At 38.6% G+C, this 24911-nt stretch overlaps 2 protein-coding genes across 2 annotated transcripts; both read left to right on the forward strand.

The window, feature by feature from the left end:
• Positions 1-495: 495 nt before the first annotated feature.
• trim63a (tripartite motif containing 63a) lies at positions 496-2096 on the forward strand. The gene has a single exon (XM_057338208.1). The coding sequence runs from the start codon at positions 604-606 to the stop codon at positions 1621-1623; it is 1020 nt and encodes a 339-aa protein (XP_057194191.1). The 5' UTR covers positions 496-603; the 3' UTR covers positions 1624-2096.
• A 3933-nt stretch (positions 2097-6029) lies between these two features.
• mlpha (melanophilin a) lies at positions 6030-24426 on the forward strand. Its single transcript, XM_057338955.1, has 13 exons — positions 6030-6081; positions 6998-7117; positions 8317-8538; positions 8667-8779; positions 9663-9748; positions 13645-13734; positions 13826-13931; positions 14149-14345; positions 14577-14660; positions 14779-15003; positions 23466-23630; positions 23719-23790; positions 23870-24426. The coding sequence occupies exons 2-13, from the start codon at positions 7008-7010 to the stop codon at positions 23933-23935; spliced, it is 1536 nt and encodes a 511-aa protein (XP_057194938.1). The 5' UTR covers positions 6030-6081; positions 6998-7007; the 3' UTR covers positions 23936-24426.
• Positions 24427-24911: the final 485 nt, after the last annotated feature.

Below are 24911 nucleotides of genomic sequence, written 5' to 3' on the forward strand. Positions count from 1 at the left end.
AGAAAATACAAGCACTTGGTTCCAATATATGGAAATGCACTATACTGCATTATATTTTCCAGTATATTCCCATATATTTTGTTTTATAACTCGATCAAGTGTCAAATGTCTTAAATCCAGCAGTGGCAGCAGCTGATTCATAAACTCTTATGAAACAAAATTTTTGATTGACGTGGTAAGGAAGCACCTGATTATGCTGTTGTTGTTTCGTCTGGGAAGTTCTCAATGTCTAGATGCCAACTGCCATCACATGGCTCTTGTTTGGCCTGACTGTGTTATTCTGTGCAATACGCATTTCTCCTACAGATGAAGAGCTGGGAAAGGGAGGGGGTCGGTGTTGCTAAGTTTGGTATGTGACTTGCTTTACTGGGCTGTGTTGGAGGGCCGCATGTTTCTCCGAATCGAGACGCACAAACAAGTGGTGGGAGAAATCCTGTCACAGCCACCTAGCATATCAAGTGTCACAGACAGCCGGCCAGTATATAAGCTCTCACTGCTTTCTGCTCCAGTAGATCAAAATAAGCCTCAGACAAGAGCACCTAGAAAAGCTGAAGATCAACCAAAGGACAAAGCAGTGGAAGTAGGGTTAGAAAGACAACAGAAATGGACATCCAGACGGGTCAAATAGTACGTGCTCCGAGCCCCATGGAGAGCCTAGAGAAGCAGTTGAGCTGCCCCATCTGCCTGGACATGTTCACAAAGCCGGTGGTCATTCTACCATGCCAACATAACCTGTGCCGCAGCTGCGCCAATGACCTCTACGACTCCAAAAACCCTTATCACTACTCAGGAGGTATCTTCCGCTGCCCTACCTGCCGCTTTGAGGTGGTGCTGGACCGCCACGGCGTCTACGGTCTGCAGAGGAACCTTCTGGTGGAGAACATCATTGACATCTATAAGCAACAGTTGGAGAAAGGTAACACCCTCGAACCCCCTTTGAAAACCAAAGAGACAAAAGAACTCATGTGCGAGGTGCACGAAGATGAAAAAATAAACATCTACTGCATGACCTGCCAGACACCCACTTGCTCTATGTGCAAGGTATTCGGTCTGCACAAAGACTGCGAAGTGTCCACCTTGAAAACCGTTTACGAAGCCCAGAAGTCCGAACTCAAAAATTCAATTGACCTGCTGGGCGCCAGCAACAGCTGCCTGCAGGCTATGGTAACGCAGATGGAGGAAACCAGCAAAACTGTGGAAGAAAACAGCCAACTGCAGAAGCAGAGATTGGGGGAGAAGTTTGACTTACTCTACGCCATCCTAGAGGAGCGCAAGGGCCAGCTCCTAGAACAAATCACCCAAGAACAGGATGAGAAGGTGGTGGTGGTGCGATCGCTTATCCAGCAGTACAATGAACAGCTGCAGGCCAGCATCAAGCTGATGGACAAAGCCTCCCAGACCATTGCCAACAGCAGTGTGGCCGAGTTCCTCATCGCCACAAAGAAGCTCATCACAGAAGCCAAAGACGCATCAAAGTGCTCCCATCTCCAGAGGCCTGAGCCTGGTTTTGAAAGTATGGACCACTTCACACTCTTTACTGATGATGTGGAGGCCATGCTTGCAAAAATGGACTTTGGGGTGGGTGTTGATGATGATGATGAAGAAGAAGAAGAAGAGGAATAAGCAGTGATAGACTTGAGACAAAGACTGTGGGAAAAGAGACAACAAAGATAAAACCCTTATTAATGTTTTGATAAGGACAATAATCTGGCTGCTTTTGATAACTGTGAGACAAGGGACGTGCAATCTTAACAAAGCAGTTTTTTTGTACAAATTTGTACAAATTGCACCAATTGTAATGACCTTTCCACTTGACTTTTATACTTTTTTGTAATACCGACATTCACATTTAATTATTTTTTTATATTTGTAGTAGATGTTAAAGTTTATACTTGATTAGAATGATATTTGTTTTGTTTGCCAAGGCTAGATTTGAGCTGTAGAATACAGCTTTGTGAATTTACTTAAGAGTGTCATGTGAGATCAAAATGTTTGAATACTTGACATTTGAAATAATGCACTTGATTGTGCATGTGAAACCTTATTTTCATTGGACAATTCATTGGAAATAAAGGACTTACACAAACTCCCACCTTCTTGAAATTTGCTATACATTTTTGAAGTGCACGCATATTTAAATGACCTTTAAATTCTTAACATTGGAAATGAGTGGCTAAATCTGCATTCTGTCTAATCCGTCCTTGTGAGGCATTGCTCTGTGCAAAAGTGGTCGACCTTTTTAGCAGGGTGAGAAAGAGAAGCCATAGGACTCCAGGAATAGACTCACAGTGTGCTGAAGTCCTCATGTTTCTAAACTTGACAATTACAGCTGCTGGCAGGAATGTTATCCAGAGGATAACAGTGACTCTGCTATTAGCTAAAGGCACTGTTGCTATGGCTCTAAACAAACCCTAATGATGAACAAAACTGTTGTCGGCCCTAAGTAGGTGTCATGCTCAAGTAGCCAACAAACACCTAAAATAAATTCCATTACAACTTTATTGAATAAAAACTGTAAGATACCTCATTACAATAAAATGACAGAAACCCAGACATATGACTGACACTGATAAAAACCTTGCATGACAGTGAGCTCATGGTGCCAAACATTGGCAGTAACTGCCTGGCAAATGGTCTTTTAACTGACAATAAAGCAAGGTCTGATGAGTCTTTACTACTAATTCTATAATGAAGCCATTAAAGTCTTTATAAGTGTCAAAACATGTTTATTTTTCTTGTTTTATGATTTTTCTGTTTTCTGTCCTACATTCTTCAAAATATCTTCTTTTGTGTTCAACAGAACAAAAAAATTACAAAGTAATATTCCTACTATGGAAGTCAATGGGGTCCAATAACTGTTTGGCTACAAGCAATATCCATTCAAATATCTTTCTCTGTGTTCATCAGAACAAAGAAATGTATACAGATTTGGAACAACTCGAAGATCAGTAAATGATGATAAAATGTTATTTTTGGGTGAATTATCCCTTTAAGTTCAATTTCCTTTTTTTACATTATTTCCAGTTTATTCATTGGACTGTAAAAATATTTTGTCAGATAACCTAACATCACAGAGTGTAATTAAAGGGATAGTTCACCCAAACATTTTATGTCAATCCAAACCTGTATATGACTTTATCATCTGTGGAAAACTATTGAAAATATTTTGAAAAATCTCTCGGTGGTTTTGTGCTCATACAATGGAAACCAATGTGGTCCAATGTTTTTTGGTTAAGAAAATTATTAAAAATATCTCCTTTTGTGTTCTGCAGAAGAACAAAAGACAAACAGGTTTAGATGTGGAAGAAAATGAAAAAGGAATTTTCTTTTTTGGCTAAGCTTCTCTTTATAAAAGCTTTCACTCATTAACCATCAAGTTACTTAGTATAGCCTACATTAGACTACATAAACAAGTACATTTTAACAGCTGTATTTTTACAGTGTGATTCAGCGATTTCAATAAAGGCTGATCTAGCATTCTTTTACTCAGATCTGCTTATGAACCCAGTGCCCTTTTGGCAAGATCCTACAGCAACATGCAATGCAATATGAGGAACTGTCAGCTCGAATGACTGAATCAACATGGACATTAGTATTGCAAATCTTTACATTTTATTTTTGTAGTGGTGTTTTTTTCTTGCTAAAACAACCAAAAAGACAGTAATAATTGAATGTTTATTACAAAACAAACAAAATATAACAGCTGTTCTCTCTGACCTGTTGATTTGAAGCTCTCCAACTATGTAGGCATGAGCTGCCGTGAATAGCATTGTGCATGTCTGTCACATATATTTAACTGTTTCATTTGAGGCTCAGCTTACATGCTTCTAACAGGCTTTAACCGGCACAGGATTCAATGTGTGCAGTTAAAACCTTACTTCTCATAAAGTACAGTAAACCTTTTTCTTATTCAAGTTTAAAAACCTAGTTCTGATAATTCTTGCATTACTGATCACCATACTTTAAACTAACACACATAGGGCCCTGTTAAAAAAGACCAGCATAGACCAGCATGAATTTCCATATTGGTCAAAGTTGGTTTATGCTGTATTGAATTTATCCAATGTATGGTCATGTTGTTCATCATGATGTTTCTGATGAAGCTAGAGCACTTGAAAGTGCTTTTATTTACTCTGTGAATACAGATCACCTCTTACTGCACACTTAAGTGTTTTGTTATGATCTCACTTTTACCCTGTGATGTTAGGTTTAGGTGCAGTGTTGGCCTGGACAGGGCTGAATGCCGGCTGGACAGGGCTGGGCGTGACAGGCAGGGCTGGAAGCCTGGGCGTGGCGGCCATCATGGCAGCGGGCTCATGCGAGTCGGCCATCATGGCAGCGGCTCAAGCGAGGCGGCCATCTTGGCAGCGGGCTCTAGAGCGGCAGAGCAATGCACAGCCCAAACACACACCAACGCAGCAACCATCACCAGCGGGGCAGACTCCCAGGACAGGACCTCAGGAGAAGACACCTCCATGACCACCGGACTTGGGACCACCGGCTTGACGGCCATGATGGCTGGACACTCTGGCTTGGTGGCCATGACGGCTGGAGACTCTGGCTTGGCGCCCATGACGGCTGGAGACTCTGTGGCCACTGAAGCCCCTGGCCCACTGCCCCCTTCCAAAAAATATTTAGGACCGACCTCTTCCTTCACCTCGCCTACGGTGAATGTGGAACCAGACCACAGTGGAGCATAATCCACAAATTCGGTTAGCAACCCTCAAGGACCATTACTATTGAGGTGATCATGAAGTGTTTGATTTAATCCATAGCAAAAAAATCTATAAGTGCAAAATCTGGTAAATCTGTAAAATTGGCAATGTCCAGAAAATCTGTAATATAGTCCTCGAGGGTACGATTACCTTGGCGCATGCTGACAAGACGTACTGCTGGATCCATGCTGGGTGAATCGTTCTGTAGCCCTTTATCATTGCTTTGTCTCTAAGTGTAGTGTAATCACATTACACAATCTTATAGAAACACCACTTCATCTAAACAATCGTGTATTGTGCCACAAATGTGTTCTATAAACATAATTACTCTTGAAAGTCTTCATTGTAGTTTCCTTTGTACATATCAGCTGTAAAACATTCGACCAGTGTCTGTTACAAAATTCATTTGTGTCTGGCAAATACAAAACACATTAAAAGCTCAGCAATCTTTCTGTAAATAAGTTCAGGACTTCCCCTAGCCAGCACCCAAGGCCAGGGCAGTAAGCAGCTAATTTTAGATTCATGAATCAGCCTGTCCTCAACCTAGCCCTAACACACTAAAGGGCACCCTTTTTTTCAACCTTCACCCCTGTAGCAGGAATTAGAACAAATCTTTTGCCTGAACACCAGCCAAAGAGAGTCGCAACTGGGTTCATTACCATAGCATAACCATTGCTGAACCAAAAAAACAGAAAAAATCTTACACTTACACCATCTTAAATTTACACTGCAAACTACAAATGTGGGTGTCCTTTTGCACACAGCAAAATGTATCACCGTGTGAAACATTATTGTCTCGAGGTATTGCAGAGTGTACATTTAAGACTGTGAGCTGCTGTGTAAAACTATCCCCAGATTCATTTTTAGCCACAGCAAACATTGACTGTAGATGGTCGTACAGTAAATAGAAACATTCGCCCTGTCACCTTGCCAGTCTCATGGGCACTGAAGTAAGGTGCTCCACTATTCTTAATGTCAAGGAAAAACGAAAGCAGCAGATGGTTTGTTACTAAAAAGAAAATATTAAACAAGACTATTTTTAAGAAAGTTTACTATAGCGTTTTATGAGATCAAATGGTTGAACACGACATGATTTAAACAAAACAATTATGTAAAAAACAATAAAAACACTAAAACCATAAAAAATACATTTTGATTTGAAATCATTGAGATGCTGTGTATTGTATTCTTGTCTGTGAATAAAAAATCACTCTATTCATTCAAGCATGGAAAGGGAGTGTTTCTCTCTCTCTCTTTTCATTTGAACAACTCAACATGTGATTTAACATACCCATACCTCTGACTATTCTCGCATTATCTGCCTCATTCTGAGGAACTTGGCAAGAGCGGCGTGCTTGCAAGAGAGGTAAATAAATCTTCATTATTATTTTTGTAACAGAAATTCTGCCTTCTTGTTACATATTTTAGAAGTAACTAAACTGCTCAAATGTGTCAGGTCATTTGACTAAAATGTTTCATGATAAAAAAAGTTTGATCTGAAGTTGTATGCTTAAATGTTTGGGCATTTACGTAAGCAAAAGTTAAAATGTGCCAACAAAATAATTTATTTTAATACAAAAATTGTTAAAGAATTACCAAAACATTTATATAAAAAAGACAATAAATCAAAACTATGTTATATTGTAGCATCTTCAAAGTTCTAAGTAGCCACTCTTCATCTCAAAGTTACAAAATTTGTACTGATGGAAATTTACACACTTTTATTGCTTTCAAGATGTTACTACGTAACATTTTATTTAGGATTTTTTTAATCTACAGTATTGATGAGTATTCTATTATTTAAAAAATTGAAAATATATCAATATGAATTGATCCCTGATACTGTTATTGTTAGGAATGTTAAGTCATTACAACCTTGCATCATCATACATATCTATGAAAAGATAACAAATGCACTCCGGTTAGTATGAATATATGTGTTATGCTTAAAATTATATTTGAATTATTAAAAAAAAAATCTTAACAAGACAGAATAATCTATCCATGATTTTTTGATGTTTTTGAACCATATATTTATTTAAATGGTTATTTACCACAGACTTGGATTTAGTTAGTTAATATGTACACCCCACTCAATAGATGGACTCATGATTGTGACACTTTCTATAAACATATTGCATGTCCTGGTACTGCAGACTTGACTGCACATTCAGTATCTTAATGTCATAGTGGAAACATGCCATTTTTTAGAGTAAGAGGTAAAATCATAAACTCATTTATTCTTACAGCTACGTCATGCTTAGTGTCATTGTTCTTAACAGGAATCCAAGCATGGACAAGAAATTGGATCTGTCCAGACTTTCAGAAGAGGAGGCTAAACATGTGTGGGAGGTCATTCAGAGAGACTTTGTCCTTAGAAAAAAGGAGGAGGAGAGGCTTGGGTGAGGACTTTAAGCTAAAATCTTTAAATTTATAATAGAGTTAAAACTGCTTTTAGTTTCAAACTTCAAACCAATAACAAATGCGACTTAAAAAGTGCATAGAAATTTGGAGAAAGACAGCTCCAGTGGCTCAGGTATGTACACATGTGTGGACAGATTATTATGCTGTGCAAATATAGCCACATCCCCCAGTCACAGAATAATGAAGAAATGAAACATTACCATACATTACTGTACGAAAACCTCTAAAAAGTTTGAACGGTTTTTATTTTATTTTTAACATTACATGATCTTTATTCAATGGAAAAAAAATGGAAGGAAAATTAAATACTAAAATTGAGTCTATTGATAGAACATGCTTTGCAACAGACTTCACGAGGGCAATGTTGGAGACCACTGCTGTATATAGTAGATTATCTGTAGTATATAACCCTGCAATAGGGTTATGGGAAAGGCCAGTATGTGTGAAAGACCACTGTTGTGAAGATATCACGATCATGGCATAGTCACAAGGCTGGATCACACCATTCCACTGGCTGAGAAAAAGATGCCCCAGAGCTCTATTCTGTTGGTACAAGGAGGCCTCTGTTTTGTTACTGAATTGTTATTTGCTCATGTCAGAAGATAATGTTCTGTTCTGTTTGTTTATGACATGGACTGATTTAAATGGTTTGATTTCAATTGGAGTTCTTCTTCAATTTGTGCTTCAATCTGAATCACTGAATATGTATTTTAATATTTATCAGATCATCTTCTTTACTTTCATGTCAAATTAGGCAAGATTTTGTAGGGCTAGGCCAAATTAACCTGCAGTAAAAAGCAAATTATTTTCATGATACTTAAGGTTTGATGTAAATATCAAAACTTGGTTAACGTATATATCTGACAAATTTAAGAGTAAAATACAACATGTCTGGGAATATAAACAACAAATACATGGAAAAACAAAATTCTCACAGGAAATAATGCATATATACAGTACATTGACTATCAGTACATTTTTTTAAAGACAGTCTCGGTGAGTTTTGTGCATGTATTGTGTGTTATATTCCAAACCTCCTTAAATATTTCTCAAAGCTGAGCTTCATTTTACACAACTATGCAACATACGTAAAAATGTATACATTTTTAATAAAATGTATAAATAAAGGGCAAAGATATCAACTTTACTACAGTACATTGTGTTTGTATCACCATAGGGAGCTTAAATCCAAGATCGAGAAAGAGGAAACAAAGAGGGAACTTCTGTCATCTCAATCAAACCTGGCGGACACTCATTGCATTCACTGTCTGCAACCCTTTAAGTTCCTGGTGAACAGCAAACGCCAGTGTTTGGACTGCAAACTCTATACCTGCAAGCCCTGCAGCCGCTATAACAAGAAAGAGCGTGGCTGGGTGTGCGACCCCTGTCGCATGACCAGGTTTGAAAGCTCAAATAACTTTTGAATATTATATTTTACATCCAATTCCCTTAGGTAAAGAAGACATTTCTGTGTATAACTACTCTGATATTTTACATCTGTTAAATAACACATGTTTGTTTATGTAGGGTCCTGACAATTGGAACCTTGGGGTGGTACCATGACAATGTGCACTCTCGCTTTAAGCGTTTCGGCAGTGCTAAAGTGATGAGGTCATTGTACAAGAGATTAAATGAAGAGGGTGGGTGCTATTAAAAGCCTTATGATAACCTCCAATGTGTCCGAGTAAGCTGTCACATCATTATACTTGTTCAGTATATCATCAGCCATTTTAAGTGGTTATGCATGCAAGTGTTCAGACTTACAGTAGAGACTATTGAAGGCATGTGTAACTTATTGATAAACAACTGCTGCAATGAATGACAAGAATACACTCAATACATAAAGTTCTGTTTTATTTGCACATATCCTAACAATTGAAACGGATTGCTTAGCTTAAACTGGTATCAGTATAGCACATATTTATATCCTTTAAATGTTGTCTTTGAGGTAAAGATAAGTAATAATAAGAAAAACATGTTATGGTTAGACATGAGGAAATGTCTGTGTATATTGAGTTACTTGAGAAGATATTTTACTGTATCTGTCTGCTAAATTCAAAGAACTCTGCTTAGAGGCTGTTTTCACACATGTGCTGGTCACATGCGTTTGGAGCACCGTAAAGCTTGTTGATGTTGTTTATAGCCTTGCATGACGGGACATGTTTTAAAGAGAAGCGAGAAACCTTGGCTGAATGCAAAGAAGGGGCTGTAAGTTATTTACCTCAGGCCTAAGATGACTGAAGTGTGACATCTGCTGATGGTTTACAGAAGTACAGGCTGTTTAATATGATGTAATGTTTACAGTTGTGTAAAGAGAATATTATTTTTCAGTCATGTTTATCAAGTACAAAAACTGCAACAAAGAAGGAATTTTTACTTTTTTCTGGATTATAATTCTACATATTTAAACGCGGTGCCTGAGTTAAAATCTCTAAAATGTAAATCGCAGAGGTCTGGTTTTGTGCTTGTTTTAGTATGTCCTCATAATGCACAGAATCATTCACATTGTCTTTTCTATCACAGGGCACCGTGATGATGACACACAGAGCATGCCTGATGTCCGCCGTGAGTACACAAACACATTTCTGCTGGAAAAAATAGCTGGTGTTGTCACAGAGCAAAGCTGTGGGCTGGGGCCCATTTCAGAAAGGAGGTTTAGTGAAAACTCTGAGTATATTAACCCTGAAATGAGGGAAACTCTGGGTTTTCCATTTCAGAATGTGAGGTATGTCAAACCCGAGAAAGCGGAGTAACTCAAGCCGTTTCTAAAAGAGAGGTAACTTATACTTAGAGGCCCGGTTTCAAAGACAAGGTTTAAGGCTAGTCCCAGACTAAAATGAATGTGTGACCTGTCTTAACTGAATTTAACTTGCCCAGAAATATCTTAAAATATATCAGTGCCACTGTTTTGTGTCAAGATGCACACCAGTAATGTATTCTTTTAAGGTATTTTAATAAAAGCAACATAAATATCTTAATCTAACTAAGGCATAGTCCTGGCTTAAGCTAAACCGTGTCTGTGAAACCGGGCTAGAGTCTGTAACTGTAGTAACTTACTATGTGAACCTAACCTGGTCGGGAGCAGGTTTTCTTTGGTAAACCCAGAGTTTCTTTCGATCTCCTCCCCCTTTTTAATGCGCAAGTGGTGTACCTTATTCATTCATTAATACAGTCATTCATGGCACACATTTTGATCACATAGAGACCATCTCAGTGACTAAAATGTCACATGTGCTTTTATAGAGGATCCTGTATGTGAAGAGGCTGCATTCATTCATATGGATGTTCTTTGATTTCATGAAAGGAATTTAGGACCCGAGTGGAATTTTGTCATTTCCCTGTGCATTTTTATTAAAACTGTACCATTTTTCTCTACAGTGAATTAGATGTATCAAAATATATCTCATCCATCCTTACATCAATAGCATCAGCCATCGTGGCCGTGTATTACATCAGAGCACAAATGGTAGTTTTCTATGGAGGATAAGAAATTACTTAATAAAGTGTGTAAATAAAGTGCATGTATAAAGAAATTAATACATACAGGCAAATGCAAAAATTCAGTGATAAAGGTAATAAACAATTTAGACATGCAGCCATTCCTACCCAAAACTGCTCCGAGCAGGGTTCGAACCAATGTCTGTCTTTGACGTGAGAGTCTGTACTCATGAGGAGTTAGAACATAAGATTTTTTTTATTATTTCTGATTTTTTTCTGTTGTTTCATTCATTTACTGATTAATTTGTTTGTTTATTGGTACATTTATCTTTTTTCAATTTACACTTAAGTCATTTACACATTAAAGCACATTAGTAAATCCACTGTATGCAGAGCGGAAAGTGTGCTTCGCTCTCGAGCACATGTTGCTTTTTTTGGTGCAGTTGCCATAGTGAATCGTAATATCGGAGCTCCATTGATCATGGCTTGTCATAGTTGTGGTGCAAGCGCTTAACTAGAGGTAAGTCTACCCAGAGTTGATAGAACTAATTCAAATCAGCAGTTCTGAAACCAAAAACTCAAAGTTTCGCATTTCGGTTTTAAACAACTTAGAGTACACATTTTAACTTGGAGTAGGTTGAACCTCCTTATTGAAACTGGCCCAAGTTGCACAAGCACTGTTGACATGTAGGCTACAGGCAGTGTTGGGTGTAACGAGTTACGAAGTAATTAGTTACTGTAATTTAATTACTTTTCCCTTGAAAAAGTAAAGTAAGGGATTACTCTTATTTTTTTCTGTAATTTAATTAGTTACTTCTGATGTAATTAAACTAAATACTTTGTGTAACGTGTGTGTGCAGAAGAGGAATTTACATCAACATTCAAAGTCTAACTTTAAAATCTGTGCTTTAATGTATAATTCTAACATTTGTAATTAATAATAATACTTTATGTAGTTTTATATTATTTATTTGAATGAATTAAAAGAGCCGTTTCATGTCTATCCTTGAATCACTTAACTAATCAAGGTTGATGTAGGATATAGAAAGTAATTAGTAATAAGTAACTAAATACTTTTTGAAGAGAGTAACTTGTACAGTAATCTAATTACATTATCGAATGTGTAATTAGTAACTAGTAATTAATTACTTTTCAGAGTAACTTACCCAACACTGTCACGTGATATACTAATCAGATGGTTTAATGTCTTTTAATAGTTGCAGCTAATGATGCATTCTTGCATAAAGCTATCTGTACTGCTATGATAGTGATGCTGATTGGACTCAGATGAAATAATTCTTTACAGATCATATCTTTCTAAAGAATATTTTTTACATTTATTAGCATTTCTATTTGCAATATATGCAACATATCAATCAAAGACTTGACTTCTGGAATATTTTAATACTACACTGCGTTCCAAATTATTATGCAAATGATATCTTTCTCTGGTTTTCCTAATTTGTCGATGCAAATGACAGTCAGTATAATTTTCAAGTAATCAACAGTTAGGGTACATTTGGAATTTTATTGAACAAACCTCCCACTGACAACAGTATTTATTTAAAAAATGAAAAACTCAAAATGCACTGTTCCAAATTATTATGCACAACAGAGTTTGAAAACATTTCATAGGTTGTAAAAAACTGAAAATGGTCATTTGTTGAATTTGCAGCATTAGGAGGTCATATTTACTGAAATCAAAAGCTATTTCAATCAAAAACATCCTAACAGGGCAAGTTACATGTTAACATAGGACCCCTTCTTTGATATCACCTTCACAATTCTTGCATCCATTGAACTTGTGAGTTTTTGGATAGTTTCTGATTGAATTTCTTTGCAGGATGTCAGAATAGCCTCCCAGAGCTGCTGTTTTGATGCTAACTGCCTCCCACCATCATAGATCTTTCGCTTGAGGATGCTCCAAAGGTTCTCAATAGGGTTGAGGTCAGGGGAGGATGGTGGCCACACCATGAGTTTCTCTCCTTTTATGCCCATAGCAGCCAATGACACAGAGGTATTCTTTGCAGCATGAGATGGTGCATTGTCATGCATGAAGATGATTTTGCTACGGAAGGCATGGTTCTTCTTTTTGTACCATGGAAGAAAGTGCTCAGTCAGAAACTCTACATACCTTGCAGAGTTCATTTTCACACCTTCAGGGACCCTAAAGGGGCCCACCAGCTGTCTCCCCATGATTCCAGCCCAAAACATGACTCCGCCACCTCCTTGCTGACGTCGCAGCCTTGTTGGGACATGGTGGCCATCCACCAACCATCCACTACTCCATCCATCTGGACCATCCAGGGTTGCACGGCACTCATCAGTAAACAAGACTGTTTGAAAATTAGTCTTCATGTATGTGTGGGCCCACTGCAACCGTTTCTGCTTGTGAGCATTGGTTAGGGGTGGCCGAATAGTAGGTTTATGCACAACTGCAAGCATCTGGAGGATCCTACACCTTGAGGTTTTCGGGACTCCCGAGGCACCAGCAGCTTCAAATACCTGTTTGCTGCTTTGCAATGGCATTTTTGCAGCTGCTCTCTTAATCCGATGAATTTGTCTGGAAGAAACCTTCCTCATTCTGCCTTTATCTGCACGAACCCTTCTGTGCTCTGAATCAGCCACAAATCTCTTCACAGTACGATGATCTCGCTTAAGTTTTCGTGAAATATCTAATGTTTTCATACCTTGTCCAAGACATTGCACTATTTGACGCTTTTCGGCAGCAGACAGATCCTTTTTCTTTCCCATATTGCTTGAAACCTGTGGCCTGCTTAATAATGTGGAACGTCCTTCTTAAGTAGTTTTCCTTTAATTGGGCTCACCTGGCAAACTACTTATCACAGGTGTCTGAGATTGATTTCAGTGATCCAAAGAGCACTGAGACACAATACCATCCATAAGTTTAATTGAACAATATAAAATTAAATGTTTACGACACTTAAATCCAATTTGCATAATAATTTGGAACGCAGTGTAATTAATATCCCTTAAATGAATGAGACTACACAGAACATGTGTAGTTATATTATCCTGAGACTAAAATTGTTTGGCGTCTTTGCAGATCCGAAAGACCAAGCGTCTACTGTCTGTTCACCCTATGGATCTTGACATGGATGATTATGGCCCTCACTCATGCAGACAGTCTGTCCAGGTATTGAGATACTTGGCCTACCATTATCAACATCCACATTTTAAATATGTGCTCAGGTAGGCCATTGTAGACACTTCTTTCTATTACCCAGTACATCCAAGAGAGAGGTCAGCAGAATGATCTAGAACACACTGCTGATACGCACCATCAACATCGCATGAACCGCAGAAAAAGTCTTGACAGGTTTTCGCACCCAGGTGAGCAGATATATTATTAAATTATATTATGTTTGTATCATTTCAGATTTATTTTGTTCTTTTATTCTTGTATGCACTATATTTTTCTCTTAAAAGGGTTGTTCATCCCAAAAATAATAATTTAAGCTTTTTTTTCTTCACTGAAACTGTTTTGAGTCTGTATTTTCTAAAGACAGTTACACAGCGAAACTGATTTGTGCCATTCACCTTGTTTTAGATGATGGCCCGTACACTGAACAAAGAATTGTACGTGCTCGCTCTCTTTCTAAAATCAATTCCTCCGTGGCTCCGCGCAAGATCTACGTGGACACTTCAGACGAGGAGGATATGTTCCATTACCCTATCTACCAGCTGCCACCACGACGCCGCAGCAGGGCATCATCTCAAGAAAACATTCAACAGGGAGCCCCACCGGTATGATCACAGATGATGGCTTTATTCATATCTTACACAAGTTGTTTCACAAATTTAATTGTTAGGACACAGTTAGAAGAGAGGATGGAACTAAAAAGGCTATAAAATATGTGTCACAGGACTTACAAAACTATTTTCGCATCCAAAACAGCACAAATTGTCCCCTATTCATCATTCAATGTATACAAATGTCACAAACCCCCTTTTGCTAATTTCATTTTTGGGATGTAGATCAATGAACTGAGCAAAAGAATGTCTGCCATTGAGAGTCTCCTGAATCGACTGGAAGAGAAAATGACTGTGCCTGCTGAACAGGTACAAATAAAGCCTCATAAACATGCTAAGTAGCTATTTTTCCTAAATGTAGGGTAAGTTTCATGCAGGTTGCTTATAATTTGATTTTAATATCAACTGTGTTTTTGTATATCTGCAGCCTGTCCAGCCCTCAGCAGGGCAGCTGGAGGAGGAGAAGCTCAGGAAAAAATTAGATGAGCTGATGAGTGACAGGGCCCTTTCCTCTGATGAGGATGAGCCGAAGAAGATTCCTCAGTCCAGAGGGACCACTGTAAGAGGGAGACCACAGGGAGACCAGGCACCTATTGCCCCTCAAGAACCCTTGAGCTCCTCCAGCGATGAGATGCTCACCGAAGAACAAAAGGTGAGCACATGTTGGTCAAAATCTGTTGGAGATGGCTTTTTCCAAGGTAAGGTCAAACTCAGCAGAACATCTTTGACAAAATGTCTTTCAATAACAAATATGTAAAACAATACAGATTTAGACATTTTTTCACCACTGGAATATTAGTGAAATACCAGGCAGTGTGAAAAGAAACAATGTTCATAAACTATGCCTTATTGATAGGAGTTGCAAAATATAAGAATGTCTGCGCAAATGCTTTATTAAACATATTAAAATTATTTTGAGAAATTTTGAATTCCACTTGGTTACATTCATTTTCTTCATTAGCAGCACTGTGTGCCTCATTTAGCTACAACATTAGCTATGCTAATACCTCACTACAATACCTTATTAGGGTTTAATGCTAATTAGCATTCTGTCCTCTCGGTTAATTACTGTTCCCTTTACATGGCTTTCAGAGATCCACTGCGGCGGCTCTTTGCGACATCACAACCGAGATACTAAGAACAATTAATGCCACCGAAAGTGCTATGAACGAGTTGGCCCCCTCAAACCCTAATGACAGACTTCAGTTAGAGGGCACAGATGTTAAGCAGGCTGATGATGCGTACAGAAAACTTGAGGAAAATGTAAGATTATTATATTCAATTCAATTTGGTTTTATTTATATACCGCTTTTCACAATGTGCATTGTTCTAAAGCAGCTTTACAGGAGAAAATAAGAAAAACAGAAAAACCCAGAAAAGGTCAAACACAGCACAGTGAATGGTGTTTATAGAACAAGCAAGATCATTCTAGTAGGGCTGTAGTCAAGTCCACCATTGTCGAGTCCAAGACAAGTCCAAGACCAGGACTAGTCGAGACCGAGTCAAGTCCGAGTCCAAAGAGGTTCGAGTCCAAGTCAAGTCCGAGTCCAAAGAGGTTCGAGTCCAAGTCAAGTCCGAGTCCAAAGAGGTTCGAGTCCAAGTCAAGACCGAGTCCAATTGAGACAGTCAAGACAGAGACAGAAAAAAAATCATGACTACAAGACCACATACTTAACTATTGATAATTTATGTGATGCAAGAGACAGCATATCTTCTATTCTAAGATAATCATTTTCATTATTGTTTCTAATGATCAAAAAGCAGATAAAATAAGGTCATTTTATTTTTACTATATAGGTATAGCACTAAAGTCACAAAGCCGAAGTGTAACTGTTTATTACTGTTGGGTTTTCCCCACTGAAACTGGTGATTATGATATTGATCACTACAGTACTCTGATCAAGGAGTTAGAGACATCGGATTGAGGTTGGCCATTTATTGCACTAGTGACCATATATACATTTGAGGTAGGCAGACATATGTATATAGGTAGTTTCTGAAATAAATAAAATAACAGAAATCAATATGTAAATAGGATAAATGAGATCACAACTTAAATTACAAATTCAATAAACAATATGTGCATTGTTTAAATATACAAAATCTTAACCAAGGCTTGTCCATTATAATCATAAGTTACATAGCGCAATGCAATATAACACTTGAAATCCGACTTGTATGGCAATTACAAACATTTATACAGCCAGTAATAATGCTAAGTCCTGACAAACGTCAGAGCACCAAGAACATTAAATGACAACTAGAAATTGTGGAAACATTTCCAGCACGAGCCGAGATGCTAGCGGGCTAATGTACTGCAGGTGCAAGTGCAAACATAAACGTCATCTCGTAACCAACATAAGAATTACACAGATGGCAATCGCATTACACAAACTGTGCCATTGTTAGCAAACATAAATGCAAACTTACTGGTTTATAAACTTTATCTAGCGCATGAAAACGACCCTAGTGCTAGTCTGCTGACGGACAGCTGCGTCTGATTAACTCTATGAATAAGCAGCTGCGCTAAGTCCGCCTGCCCTAGAAACACTGCATTATGTAACTTACGTACCTCGTAACCTCACGCGTCACACCGGTAAAACACAATATACTTAAAGAGGGGGAATTCACAACAATTACTTTTTTAAGGACCTTTTTTATCAGCCCTCTTAACAGCAAGGTTGCGCAGCAATGAACACTTTTGTGCGTGTGTGTGTGTGCGTGCGCGCGCCTGCCCGTGCACGTGCGTGTTCGACAGAGGAGCCGCTTGAAAGAGCAGAGGCTCCACGGCTCGTTTATAAGCACGTCGGTGCCCATCCTTAAATAACATGTTCATCACAATGACAATAAAAATACGATCAATCTTATCTTTAAGCCCTACTTTCCAAACTTTCTAAAATACTCAAATGCAATGCTAACTCTGAAACATGGCATTAACTTACCTCTCTTTGTGATGCCTTTGCAGGTGTCTTACGAAATTGGATGTTGTCCCACATGTTTCGGGGAAAGTTTTGTTGCAAAAAGTTTCCTTTTAAGCGCACTGTCGATACATTTATTATGGTTTGTAAAACCAATCTGTATTATGCCGCTGTTCGCTGACATCGTGCTTGATGAATGATTGACGGTGGTTCGCGCCGCGGACGAATCATTCATTTGAACCGGTTCTTTCTTTTTAGTGAACCGGTCGAACCAGTTCAGCTGAATCGTTCCCGTTTAGCGTCTCCCGTAAACACTTAATATTATCCACAAATTAATTCAGTTATTCACTTTCTGGCGCGCATGACAGTCCCTTGAACCAATATACCGGAGTTATTTAATTACAACAACAGCACACACTGAACTGAACTAATGTGTGAAGAGAGAACTTATGAGCACGCGCAGCTCTCGTTCTAGAGTCGAGAGTCGGCAACAGTTTTCGGATCATTCGTTTTCGGATCACAAGAATATTGCTCTATCAATGTTTTGTTTTGAAGGAGAAAATAAAACATATATCGCTGGACTCGGACGAGACCGACTAGAACATTTTCGAGTCCAATGACCAAGTCCGAGACAAGTCCGAGTTCAAATACCAACGAGTCCAAGACAAGTCCGAGACCATTAAAAAACGTCTCGAGTCCGGACTCGAGTCCGAGACCGGACTCGAGTACTACAACACTACATTCTAGTACATAATATCTAATAAATGCAGTCTACACCGGTGTGCAAGCCAAAACTGCCCTGTGGCAAGGAACCCAACCCCCCCAAAAAACCTCGGGAGAAACCAGTCTCAGCCGGGAGGGCCAGGGCCCGTATTTATCAAGCTTCTGAGAATTACACACAAGAACACTGCTAAGAATTGACTTAGAGTAAAAAAATTATTGGCTCAAAGATGCGCTTAAAAGTTGGTTATAAAAGTTGGTTATAAAGCAGCTCCGTAGTAATTTAAATGAAGTGTAGGACAAAATCTTAAGTGTCAGGCTTAGAGATGATTTACGACACTTTGCTGTGCCACAAATGGGATTTTGGATGACGACAATCACTGGATCGATTTCCTTATAGTGATGGGAAGTCCGGCTCTTTTCTGCGAACCGGTTCTTTCGGACAGTTCGTTTCAATGAACCAGTTCAATAGACCAGTTCACCGATTCTCTTACGCTCTGGCGGAATGACGTCACTCGCCCTGACGAAACGCGTCAAGTCTAGACTAGTATCATCCCGACCGGCTGGGATGAAAATACACTCGGCATATTCAAATATGAACCAAAACCAGTAATCATAGCTTCTGTCAGTTAACACATCACGTCATGATCTGACTCTTACATATACGTTTTGCAACTAAAGCAACCAAATAGGCACAGTGAAGTGCAGCAAACTATGACATTTTAAGTCTTAAAGATAAAAAGTGAATAATTAATCTTCATCAGCATTTTACAGAAACTATATGACCCATGCATAATTCAATACGATTTATGTGTTATTAAATAAACTTACACTTTGCCAGATTGCGCCATATATTTTAAGTCCTCGGTTCACGTGCGCTCTTAACATTAGCACAGCATCAGTTGTCCACACTGTTCTATAGCCTCAGTGAATCACGCATGCTCACTATTCATTAGCTCATCGGTTCTCACTCACGACCGACTCGGACGTGTCCGAAAGAGGCGGCTCTACGGTTCGTGTACTGCTGAATCGAAATCTGTTGCAACCGGCTCTTGACTCGAGAACGAGAACCGCTCTAGCAGTGGGATCAGGGGCGGAGCCAGTGGGTGGCCAATGGTGGCCAAGGCCACCATAAATTAATCTTTGGCCACCCCCCCGGCCCCCCCTACCGCTTTGCCGGCAACGTTTTTGTGGAAACATTTCTGTACACAGTTGTTCCCATATGGACGCATTTCAACAACGCACCTCAAACAAGTACTTCTCCACCCAAACTGAAGGTGGCGGTAATACACACAACTTGAATTTCAACCACCAACACAATTACAGATGAAGAAGAAGTAGTAGTAGTGTTGTTGTTGTTGTTCGCGTGTGCTCCAACGGACTTTGCGCGTGCAGTAGGAGGACCGTCTGTTTCCCGCCGCGAGAGAAGAGGTCACAGGTAAGTTAACAAGAAGAATTAAGTTTATTCACTATGTTTGAAATGTTTCTTGTCTTAATGTATGTATATTATGGCTGGCGTGCTGAAGTTGAAACAGACATGGTACAGTTTGCTAAGTTAATTTAGGCTGTTAACTTAGCAGTATGAAAGTCGCAGCTATAAACAGTTTCACTGTGTCAGTGTCATTTAAAAGAGCGTTGTAGAAGGCCATTAAAAGTAAAGTCAACTTTCAGTGCTGATTTATCTTAATGTTGGTTGTCTGTCTGTGTCATATCCTTGAAAGAGAATTACAATGTTTTGTTGGCAGTTGGCAGCCAAATGATAATATGCAAAGTATTGCAAAGGAATATTTTTGAAATGCTTGCCCATAATGTTAAGGTTACTATATTTTGGTTTCTCTGTGATATTGTAATGTTTGTTTTATAAAAGTGCATTCTGGTATATTCTTATGTCGTGTAAATTGTCATTATGGTGTGAGCTGTATCACCAATTAAAAAGACACCACCTTCTGCAATGCCACACTGTTTCAGATCTTTTTTTAAAATCAGTTTATTAATACATTAAAAAGCTTATGTGGATCTTCATGATGTAATTCTACATGGCAATCACTGCCTGTTTAATAAATGAGTGAGTGACTAAGAAACACTACTAGATCCACAGTGACTTGCCACATAGGGAAAAAAAAGATGATATCAGTTTCTGTGCTACCCCTGTGTGAGCTATGGTCTCAGTCTGGCCACCCTTATGGAAATTGTCTGGCTCCGCCACTGAGTGGGATGAACATAAACGGAGCTGCAGATTGGTTTACGTACAGTGATAAGGCAGTAATAAAGTCCTAAACATCTTTCCAATGTGTTTTATAGTATCACACCTCTGTTTTATAAAAATATCTGAGCTTTTTATCTGCTTTTAAAATTAACGCATGCGCAGTATCATCGGTTCTGAGTCGGACGTGTCCGAAGAAGCAGCTCTTCGGTTCATGAATCGAAAGCTGTTGCAACCGGTTCGTGTCAGAAGAAGCGATTCGCGAACCGGTTCGACGGTTCACAAATCGGACATGTCCGACAGAAACGGTTCTCGTGACTCTAGATTATTCTAGTCTGCGAGAGCGATTCAAGGAATCCGCTTGCTTCTCGCACATGATGATTACGTCATGTTTAGATTTATATAATCTTGTTTAGAAATTAAATAAAATGTTCATGAAAACACCATGGATTACTTATGAAACAAATAAATGTTTAGTTTATTATTTTTACAAACAATTATTTTTAACCTTTACAATAATTAACATAAAAGCACAACTGCACAAACGTTTTCTGTATTGCATTTTAAGCAACATTAATATAAAGAATATGTTTGTACATTTATGACCATTAAAAAGTGTGATCTGTGTTCAAATGTTTATGTTCATGTTGCAAATGTAGTTTCTTATATGTTGAACCGGTTCACAAATCGGACGTGTTCGAAAGACAGCTCTCGGTTGGTTCCGTGGTGATCCGAAAACTGTGGCAACCGATTCTTGAATCGAGAACGAGGATCGCTCTAGGCAGGGCGTTCGATAGAACACGCCACTGCACGCATGCTCACTATATCAGCTAGCTTAGCTATAACTTGAATAGATTCTCCGCTCGTGTTTAACAGTTCAGTTCAGCATGTAGTAGTGTACTGTTGGATTTACTGAAAAGTCGTTGATACTGGCTGGTTTATGTGAGTAACTGAAGGAATTTGTGGACAAGTGCTTTTTGTAGACGTGAACCGTTTGATTCAGTCCGATTTGGAACCGGTTCACTAAAAAGAACTGGTTCAAATGAACGATTCGTTCGCGAACCGGCCATCACTATTTCCTTATTTAAGAATATTCTCTGATACATTCACCCTCCATGGGAAAACCGGTCACGCGATTAAACACAACTGCATGCTGCACGACAACAGCACAGAAATCAACCCGTAACGTTACATATTCTGCCTGTAGACCTAGCCACAATCTCAAATCAAGAAATAACTGTCTTACATTTCTGCTGGCCTGCATGCAAAACTCCGAAAGTAGCATTTCTTTCTGGGTTGACGCTGCTGAAGTCCTGCATGAGGTAAAAAAAAGTCTGAAATTCGTTTTTGCGCCATTTGGACAAGACCGCTCATGACACTTGACCTTCACTAACGCCGTGACGTCATTAGACACTTGCGTTGTCATTGTAACAGTAACGTTATTAAAGCAAAAACAGTGACGTTATTAATGTTTTCAATGGATATTAGTGAATAGACACATTAATAAAATGTATTATATTTATTTTTGATAAAACATTTCATTTACGGAGTGTCTATTTACTCAGAGTAATGTTACAAATAGCCTGCCCAAGGCAGCAATGCTTTTTACTCTAACCGAAAATAGCTGTATTTTCTTTGGATTAAATAAAAAAAGTAGTTAGATGCTATTGATACATATAAATAGTGGCAGATAACGTTACTTTACCCTAAACTTTATGAATATTTCTTTTATTTAAAACAAATGCGAGAGTTTAATTAGAACCCCGGCCTCCTGTGTCACACTTTATAGACTTTACACCTTACGCCACTGGAGTCATTGTTCAAAATGATGTCGTTCTTACATATTCTCTATTCCAATCACGTATTGGTGGGCGGACCTGGTGCAAATAGTCTCTGCCTTTATTTATGTATCTTTCACACTGTTTCAGTTTTTCATTCGCTCGACGCCAGGGGGTGCTGCCACTTCCCGCGGCTATGCTTGCGTGTGAAATCACACATACAATTGATAACAAAAATAATGCAAATTCATTGCAATAGAGCATAACAACTTGATGATCCATAGCAATACAGCATAACGAGAACGTGCAACAGTACTGATGACCCATAGAGCATAACTCGAACGCGCGCAGCATTAATGACATGTACGGACTGCGTGCCTTTTATCTTGCGCACAAATATGTTTGTTAAATGAATGAATTTCGATTATGAAAAATGATGTGTAGATGTTGTTTCATTAATAAATGCCTTTCACAAATTCATACTTTAAAAAAGTGTCACCCGCAATTACGCCGTTGCAGGGGAGTTTCGAATTTATACGTGCATAATGTGGAATGATACGGTTCCATTGGCCAACCCCTCTGTCCACCACATGTCTCTGTCTCATCAGCGCCATCACAAGCCCCAAGTGGCAACTCCTAAGCACTTGAGAAACCTCTCGAGCTGTCTTAAATAGTTGGGAGAGTAAGAGTGATTCTTAGCTTTAAGAAATTTTATAACTTGCTTTTATATTTAAGTTTGGAAGTAGGAGTAAATTTCATGAATTCTCAGCACTTAAGACTAAAATGGCACTTTGAGAAGCTTGATAAATACAGGCCCAGGTCTCCTCTGACATGTCACAGCTCTACACAGTGACTTTTAAAACTTACTGAGTAAATGTTAATGACAAACAGGGAGAGCTTATTAGTTGTGATTTAGCAAATTAAATTTGTTGAAACTGTTTAGGTCTAATTTGGTCTTATTTTGTGATCGATATCAGACAACAGAGGAATGTTATAAGCAGGGAAAATAGTAATGGCATAATGTAACTGAGTGCAGCTATAACTTCAAACTGCTGTCATGTGATGTAAATTTAGCATTAAATACTAAGTATTGTAAACTTAGCATTAATGTGACAAGTAGTCTGTCTTTGCTCTTGGTTGGGGATGGAATTGCCTGAGCTGGGATGGTCAGATGGTCACTTTGCTCTGGGGTGGTGATGTAATTGTCTTAGATGGAGCTGGGATGGTCAGTCAGTCCGCAGGGTCTCGCAGGAGGATGGCACAGGATTTTCAGATGTAGCTGGCGTTATCTCTAGTTAGGGATGGGCATATGACGTTCATCTGGGCCTGGCGTAATCTCTCTTTATAGCTATTATTGTTTATGTATTTTCATTTTTAGGAAGAGAGCACTCTGACACATAGAATACCAATGACATCACCAAGCGGTTTTGTGCCTTAATTCACAAATATTCCTAAAATGTTAAGGTCTGAATTGTCTTGCTCCTTTTTCCTACAGGTATATTTGACTGCAGGGAAGTCTTTCGATATGGCAAAGAAGTTGAGAATGATTGAGCAGAATAATAAGAATCACTACTTTGGCCTGCTAACTGATTCAGAACTTTCTGAGCTAGAGGACCATGTTGCTTTGGCAGCTGCCAAAGTTCAAAGCACAGAGAGTGAGGTGAGCTACATACGACCAAATGATTTATTCATTCAGGTTTGTTCATTCATCTGTTCATTTATTTGTTTGTTTATTACTCACTAATCAGGTCTCGGACATTGAGAACAAGATAGCTGCTCTGAGTGCTAAAGGACTATCAATTGATAAAGCTAAGAGAAAGGTAAATAACTCAATACAAACAAACAATCCATATAAACATGGCAAAATAATTCATATTTTGAGTTATTTTTATCTTTCAGACACTGAGTCTACAACATAAAAGGAAGTTTTCCCAAGACATTCCTTCAAACAGAGTGCATTTTTAATCTGAAACAGGACATTACTTTAACTATATGTTGATCTGCATGAAACTGCTTTTTATCCATCTTTATCCATTTGCTTTATATCCATCCATGCACCCAGTTTATAACATACACTCTCCGGTCACTATCTAAAAGTTGTCAATGAGAAAATTTGAAACCAAAAACACACATACTGACCCTGACGCAGTGGTTCATAAACACATCACTTTATATTTCTCCCCTATCTGACATGCGCAGTTCAGTCCTGACGATCTGATTAGCAGCTGATGATCAAGTTTGTTAACCAAGTGCACCCCTGGTCAAAAAATCCTATTGGAATTTTAGTTTATCCTATAGGATCCTATTGGACTTGTAGAATGCTATATTGGACATTATTATAAATTCTATTGGAATTTCAATTTCAAGACTTTTACATGGCTTTTATTTCCCATAATGCCATAAAATTCAACAAGAACCTTTTACTTAAAAATAATAAAAAATATTTCTTCATTCTAGGTCCTCTAGCAGTCGTTTAATGAGACGCACAGACCTAAAACCCATTTTAAAGAAAGTTCTTCAGCTTCAATCCACCCAGATCCTTTCTGTAAATCTTGAAGAGTGGTTATATACTGGCAGAAATCAATCTTGTCCTTACAGTCTCAGAGTTCAGAATCTCAACAGGGAGAAGAGGGTTAAAAAAGAGAGATTCTTTAAACAACCATGGACATGGTTTTGACCATTCTCTTGAGATAGAAAACAATTTGCACACATTCAAAATGTTGAGATAAAAAACGTTGAGTCCATCTAAAGGTGCTTTTTCTAGGTCCATGGAAAACAAATGTTTGTCTAATCCCATCCTTCCAGCTTTGTGTAAAAGTGCACACATTAAGTCCATCCATCCAGAATGTTGATGAAATAAAAGCTGCTGAACAGCCTGCAGAAACAATGTTGCCACTCTACCACGAATGTCTATAAGTCCCTGTCCACCTTCTTGGACTGG

The sequence above is a fragment of the Triplophysa rosa genome, linkage group LG7, assembly GCF_024868665.1.
Source record: "Triplophysa rosa linkage group LG7, Trosa_1v2, whole genome shotgun sequence".
Classification (NCBI taxonomy): domain Eukaryota; kingdom Metazoa; phylum Chordata; class Actinopteri; order Cypriniformes; family Nemacheilidae; genus Triplophysa; species Triplophysa rosa.